This window comes from Anoplophora glabripennis, unplaced genomic scaffold (genome assembly GCF_000390285.2).
Source record: "Anoplophora glabripennis isolate ALB-LARVAE unplaced genomic scaffold, Agla_2.0 scaffold1359, whole genome shotgun sequence".
In the NCBI taxonomy this organism is placed as follows: domain Eukaryota; kingdom Metazoa; phylum Arthropoda; class Insecta; order Coleoptera; family Cerambycidae; genus Anoplophora; species Anoplophora glabripennis.
In genome coordinates this window covers 70,064-77,299 of record NW_019417486.1, presented here as the reverse complement: position 1 = coordinate 77,299, position 7,236 = coordinate 70,064, and the positions used below count along the sequence as shown (strand labels likewise).

The 7,236-nt window shown below is 32.1% G+C and overlaps 1 protein-coding gene across 2 annotated transcripts in view; it reads left to right on the top strand.

Annotated features, from left to right (window-relative positions):
- Positions 1-784: 784 nt before the first annotated feature.
- The window catches only part of LOC108915452 (importin subunit beta-1), a 44,898-nt gene continuing 38,446 nt past the window's right edge, over positions 785-7,236 (top strand). The window contains exons 1-3 of one of the 2 annotated variants that reach the window (XM_018721484.2): positions 785-1,039; positions 1,175-1,416; positions 1,955-2,598. In XM_018721484.2, the coding sequence (XP_018577000.1) occupies positions 985-1,039; positions 1,175-1,416; positions 1,955-2,598 (941 nt within the window). In that variant the 5' untranslated portion in view covers positions 785-984. The remainder of the gene's footprint in view (positions 1,040-1,174; positions 1,417-1,954; positions 2,599-7,236) is intronic. The other variant, XM_018721485.2, reaches the window with a different exon arrangement.

Genomic DNA, 7,236 nt, shown 5'->3' with positions numbered 1-7,236 from the left:
GTAGGTGGGCCCCATCCGTCGTCTACCCCGACCGCAAATGCGGCCGGTGTAGGCGCTTTGTGGGACCTCCTTTTGTCCTGGCTGGGCCCCGCCGGCTTGGGCCCTTTCTTCTGGCGCTCTTCTTGCTATTTGGGATCGAGGGGGATTATCCCTCTTTATCCTGCCTTCGTAGGTGGGTCCCATCCGTCATCTACCCCAACCGCAAATGCGGCCGGTGTAGGCGCTTTGTGGGACCTCCTTTTGTCCTGGCTGGGCCCCGCCGGCTAGGGCCCTTTCTTCAAGCGCTTTTCTTGCTTCGCCGGCTCGTCTGTGTAAACTTAAATCGTTGCAAATTTGTTTTTCGAACAAAGCTAATAAATCAAAATTTATATGGCTGTGTGTACTTTTAAACATATGTTCATGCTTATTGTTATGTTTGTGTGTATTACTAAAACAAACTGACTAAACCCATCTTTACCAGCTACTGAAAGTAATTCTATAATTATCTGATTGACAAATTTTCTGTTTTATTCACCAATATTCATATTTATTTTCTCCCCATTGGCTTTATTTCATGTTTAAATTTTTCTTTATAAGAGGTATTCTATGACTATCCATCAGGTTTTCTATGGATTTATGACTAAATCTAGTACGCTAGGAAAAGTAGTTCCCATTAAATAATAAAAAAATAATTTAAATAAATAAGAGTTCCATGATTTTTGATTTTAAATACAAAATTGTCGAAAAATTATTGTAATTTTGGCATTTCTTTAAATTATTTACTTATAAATTTTAAACTCTGAAAAAAAAACCAGTGGAATTTTGTGTTAAAACGCATCGGATACCGGACAGGACAGTAGGACAGTTCAGATTTGAGTTCTACGGATTTCTTTTCTGCTAGTGAATTGAGTGAATCATCATTTACATGTGGTGTGAAGCCGGCTGGCAAAAGGAAGGATAAAATAACGTTAAAACCATTTTTCGTCGTTAATAAAATAATTAATAATGCATCAAGAAACACTGCAGCTTATTCGGATATTGGAAAAAACAGTTTCACCAGGTATTTTTTTTCATAATGTTATACATTTTCTTTTTACGGTTTAACTAAATACGTTTTCTCGTAAACAAATGTATTAGTTGTCTCTATAAATACTGTTAATTTTATACTTCACTTGAATGTTTTTATTGCTTTTAGATAAGAATGAATTAGAACAAGCTTCATCATTCCTTGAACAAGCTGCCGCTACAAACTTACTTGAATTTATAAAAACTTTATCTGAAATTCTTCGACATGGGGGCAATAGTCCTGTCGCAAGAATGGCTGCTGGTCTTCAACTTAAAAATCAACTTACTTCCAAGGACCCGACAATTAAATCTACTTATCAACATAGATGGCTAGCTTTTCCAGAAGAAATACGAACTTATATAAAGAAAAATGTAAGTAAAATTAATAGTTTTTTATTCAACACAATGTATTTTTTGCACATCATGGATTAAAAAATTCAAATAATTGTGAAAATTAGTGTTTTAATTTCAAATACTTGGCCTGGACCCACGTGCATACATGATCAGGGATATTCGTATTCGTGATACGCATACATGAAATTTGGCCTATCCACATGATACAAATCCGTATTTATTGTGACATGAGCATTGCATCAATTTTAATTATGTTAAAAAGCAATCTGGATCACCACCTCATTTTTTGTTAAATTAAACAAATAAATAGCCAAATGTAAATAAACCGTTATGGCAGGTTAGTCTATACTGTCTCTGTCATTGTATCAAATCATTCATTGTATCATCATTGTATTGTCAAAGTTGTAATTAACAAACTTTCATCCGTTTTGACCTTGACGAGTATCAAGTCGCTCTGCTGATACTCAATTGGACGTTGATGATCAGGTGGTTACAACGGATCCGTTATCATGCATGCACATGGATCCAGGATTAAGGTTTTAATTAACAATTTTAGGTTGTCGGAGCTTTGGGAACAGAAAGTAATAGACCTTCATCAGCTGCACAGTGTGTAGCTTATATAGCAGTAGCTGAACTACCTCAGAGACAATGGCCAGATCTTATCGCTACTCTTGTAAGCAATGTTTGCCAGGCAAATTCCACAGAAATTCAAAAAGAAGCAACTCTAGAAGCTATTGGTTATATCTGTCAGGAAATAGATTCTGATGTACTAGTATCTCAATCAAATGATATTTTAACTGCTATTGTTCATGGTATGCGAGCAACTGAGCCAAGTAACCATGTTCGATTGGCAGCAACTCAAGCACTTTTAAACTCTCTTGAATTTACAAAAGCAAATTTCGATCAACCTACCGAGAGGAATTATATTATGGAAGTAGTTTGTGAGGCTACACAGTCTCCAGATACTCAGATAAAAGTTGCAGCACTACAATGTTTGGTTAAAATTATGTCGCTATATTATCAACATATGGAACCTTATATGGCGCCTGCTCTGTTTCCAATTACTTTAGAGGCTATGAAATCTGAAAATGATGCAGTTGCTTTACAGGGTATAGAATTTTGGTCAAATGTCAGTGACGAAGAAGTTGATCTGGCTATTGAAGATACTGAAGCTGCTGAATCTGGGAGACCTCCAGCCAGGTAATTTTCATATATTTTTATGCAAAAAAAATAGGCTGTTTAGAAATCATTATAGAGGGTGTTAATTAAGTATGTCGGCAAAGTTTAAGGGGTGATTCTTTGAGTGATTTTAATCAAAAAAGGTCCACATTGGTCAGAATATTGATAGTTTTTGGTGTGGAAATGAAAAAAAATCGCCTTTTCTAAAATATTTCTGAAGGCGTTCACTACAAAATGATAGGTAAAAATCTAGTGAATTTGGATATAAATACTTGTATCAGTGGCAGAGATACCCGTACTTATGATGTTTTTAGGAAAAAAAATGTCATTTGACTTTAGTTGAAAAACTGACTCAATATATTATTTTTTTAAATTTGATTAACATTACAAAGCATTTCATTATATCTAACAACTTTAGGACTATTTGTTTCTGAAAAAAGTTCACGTTTTGTTTTTCTAAATATTATGATTTTAGATACAATATAATCATGAAAATACCGAGAAACTAATTGGCTCAATTTTTTTTTGGGTCATACTCGTGTTACCTTTAAAAAAATGCAAAATTTTAGTTCATTAATTTTTTCTAATTTGTTATGTTTGGTTTGTGTCTAAAATTGTATTTCTAGCAAAAAAAAACCATGAACTTTTTTTGAGAAACGAGTAGTTCTCCAATTATTTTACATTGTGATAAACAGTTCATTTTTCAAATAAAATAAAAGATATCAAAATTGTGCAAAGTTTCAACTGAATATTGTAAAAACAACATTTATTACATTAATTATTAATAAAAATTAAATTTTAACTTTAACATCCTTTATCTTGAAAAAGAGGTGCCTAAATGGAAAATGGCATAAGTCCTGTTATTTTCACCTAAAGAATGTGATTAACAGTTTGACTACCATTTTTTTTACCCCATGTATAATTTTCGCACTTGTTTTTATTTTAACGATTTAAAAGGTAAGTTACATATACAGTTAGTCATCAATTATCCAAGTTGTTATCCAAAATTGGATTATTTGAGTTTCCAAGTATTAGCTCTTAGAAAACGTTGTACAGTAGATGTATTGTTTCTAAAAAGATAAAGAGATATTGCAACCAAAACCGATATGAAGCAGACATGGATTGACAGACGACATTTCTAATTACATGTGTATTATTAAACAGTTTTAGCAAGAATGTTGTTAACATATACATAATTAACATAATTAAAAACATGTAAAGTATTATCCAAGTTTTTAGTTAACTCAGATAAAAGTTAACCATGTTACCATAGTTATCAGTCTATTGTGGTTTGCTGTTATTATTATTAATTTTTATTCTGAAAGTTAGCCTTGAATTTGACCAATAAATTACCTAATTTATGGTAACGTGTAAAAAGGCCCAGCAAATTAATACAGGGTTCGTAGCGGCCGGGAATACCGGGAAGTCAGGGAATTTGTTATTCTTCATAAAAAACAGGGAATAGTCTGGGAATTTTAAAAATTCATTCAATTCAAGTCAGGGAATTTGATGTTTGCAACTGGAAATTTTGTGAAAGCCGGCCCTGGGTTCTTGAAAGAGAAAACTATTTGTGGTTTTGAAACCTTTATAAGAGTTCTTAGGGTATAAAAAAGATTATGGGAGTCCAGTCTGGGAAAACCTGGAGAAGTCAGGGAATTCTTTATTACTTTTGAACTATGAACTCTGTAATAATTTGTTGGTAATAATTGGTAAATGTAAAACAGATTTATCATATTATGCTTATGGCACATTCTTTTGGTCATATCTCTCATATCATTAAATCATATCACTATTATAGTTCAAACGGTATCTGTTTCAAAGAGTCCATATTTGGGTGAATCGTATATCCACGGAGAATTTTGGCTTTCAAATATCACTAGAAATAAAAAAATTTCTATGCGTATAAAAAAAAAACGTGGGCTTCATTTTTGGCGGCACAATATGTTAAAAAAATTCGAAAAATGTCATATTTTTCTTATTGTGTCTTTTCAAGAGTTGATTTTAGGCGAAAATGGAAGAGGAAAGAAATGTTTGTAATTAAATTACTAGTTACAAATTGAATGAATCATGATTATTATTGTAAAAAACGGAAAAATCGCCAAAAATTGGGTTGAAAAACATTACTTTTTAGGGAATTTTTTTGGGGTCTTTAAGTTCAGTATAGGACCTTCATACTTGGCTCAAGAAAAGTTCATGTTACATAGAATCATCACACCAAATTTCATCAAAATCGGTTTGATAGATTTTGCATAATAGTTTTGCAATCCAGATTTAAAAAAAAAAATTGCAAATTTTCAAAGGCCCTTAGATACTTGAAAATTTAATCACATATAGAAGGGCTATCAAGCTTTCAAACGCTTTTTGAAAAATTCTAATCCGTCAGTTAGGAGAGCTCTGGCGCTTGTTTAAACATTGGTCGAATTTTTATAAGTACTATAATTTTGTATTTTTGTAATATAACGAGTTAATTTCTCTTTTGCTTATATTTTAAACAGTAAATAATATTTAAATTATACTTTAATCACAAAAGTAATCATGATTAAATTAATAATTAATTAATTAATTAATTAATTATTTAATTACTAACTTTCGACAAATTTTGAAAATAATTGGTGTTTAAGCAATTTTAGAATATTTAAATAAATTTGTTTTTGATCTTTGATAAACAGTATATAAGTTTATGCACTTACCTTTGATACAATAAAAATATAAAGTTGATAATGAAACGAAGTTTAAAGATAAATAATTATCGGACTGTTGAAAGACCAATAAAATTATTAACGATAGGCATTTGAAAATACGCTAATTGTTTTTTTTTAAATTGCGAGACATCAATTTAAAAAAAAATCATAAAATTGGAGCTCTAGAAGCTGCGATATTAAAAATTGTTAAGCGCGTCGCGGTTTTGAACTCGCCGATTCAATTTCGAGCAGGCCGAAGCGGCCGCGCTTTCTGCTTCCCCCACCATCACCACCCGTAGGATTTTCTTGAATTTCTCGCTTGCATAAATAATTTTAAACGCGTTTTAAAGTAGGTTGCCAATGAAGAAAAGTATTGCAAACTTAGACCTGGTAAGTACTCGGAATACCAAAGGTATTTTTCGAAAAATTAGCCCGGATGTCCCAGTACATTTAGTGTAAATGACGGTTAACTTTGATTGGATATAACTACGTAACTAATTGACCAATCGATATGTTTTTTTAAAGAAGCGTCTTTCCAATAACTTTTAAAATCTGCTTTAAAAAATTTGATTTGATTGAACATTCACAAAGTTATTCTAATTGTTTATAAGTACAAAAATTTGACCAATGTTTAAACAAGCGCCAGAGCTCTCCTAATTGACGGTTTCGAATTTTTCAAAAATTGTTTGAAAGCTTGAGAGTCCTTCTATATGTAATTAAATTTTCAAGTATCTAAGGGCCTTGGTTTTTGCTGTGCAAAATTTTGAAAATTTGCAAATTTTTTTTCAAAATCTGGATTGCAAAATTATTATGCATTGACCGATTTTTATGAAATTTGGTGTGATGATTCTATGTAACATAAACTTTTCTTGAGCCAAGTATGAAGGTTCTATACCCAACTTAAAGACTCCAAAAAAATTCCCTAAAAAGTAATGTTTTTTAACCTCATTTTTGGCGATTTTTTCGATTTTTACAATAATCATAATTCATTCAATTTGTAACTAGCGTATATTGTAAAATATAATTACAAACATTTTTTCCTCTTCATTTTTGCCTAAATTCAACTCTTGAAAAGATACATAATTAAATAGGAAGAAAAATATGACATTTTTTGAATTTTTTAACATATTGTGCCGCCAAAAGTTAAGCCCACGTTTTATTATGCGCATAGAAAAATTTTCATTTCTAGTGATATTTGAAAGCAAAAAAGCTAAAAATCTCCGTGGATATACGATTCATCCAAACCAAAACAGATACTGCCTAGTCTATTATTCTAAGAAAGCTTTCTAACAGCCAGTTCACACAGTACTGTTTGTTTTTTTTATTGAATTGATAAAAATGTTGAATTAATACATACACAGAAATGTTACTTTCGACCATAATGTTGTCTTTTTAGAACAGAGACCTTATTCATACAATGCCACTACAGAAAACACGTTTGAAGTAAAAGTTAAGGAGACAACACATTAGGCGTTTGTAGTTCCGTCGCATTGCGGACCATTCTGGGCTGAGCCGATCACGGTCTTTTACAAAATCAGTCATTTGGCAATTGCACACAATCCTGCTTGCGTTCTCCTTTAAATAGTGGAAGAGGAAGCTCGTCTCGATCGCTTCATGGTCTCCCGAGATTCTTTGGAAAAGATCGGAGGAGAAGGCAATGCGAGTGAGACAAATGTCTAGTGCGAATGCATACATTATAAAACGTGGGAAGGAACTCCACTGCACGATCTAGATTAGCACGGTTCGCGATGCGACGGGACCGCAACCGCTTAATGCGTTCTCGCCTTAACACTTCTATTGAATTATATTTTATAACAAGAACCAAACCACGGCGATTATTTAATCGCCACAAACAGATGCACAAAAACATTAAACTTTATGAGATAATGTTGGGGCATGGTATGGGAAAGAGAGAAAGGGTGTAATAAAAGTTTTATATAAAGAATTTTGTATTTCATTTATTTGTGAATATATATAT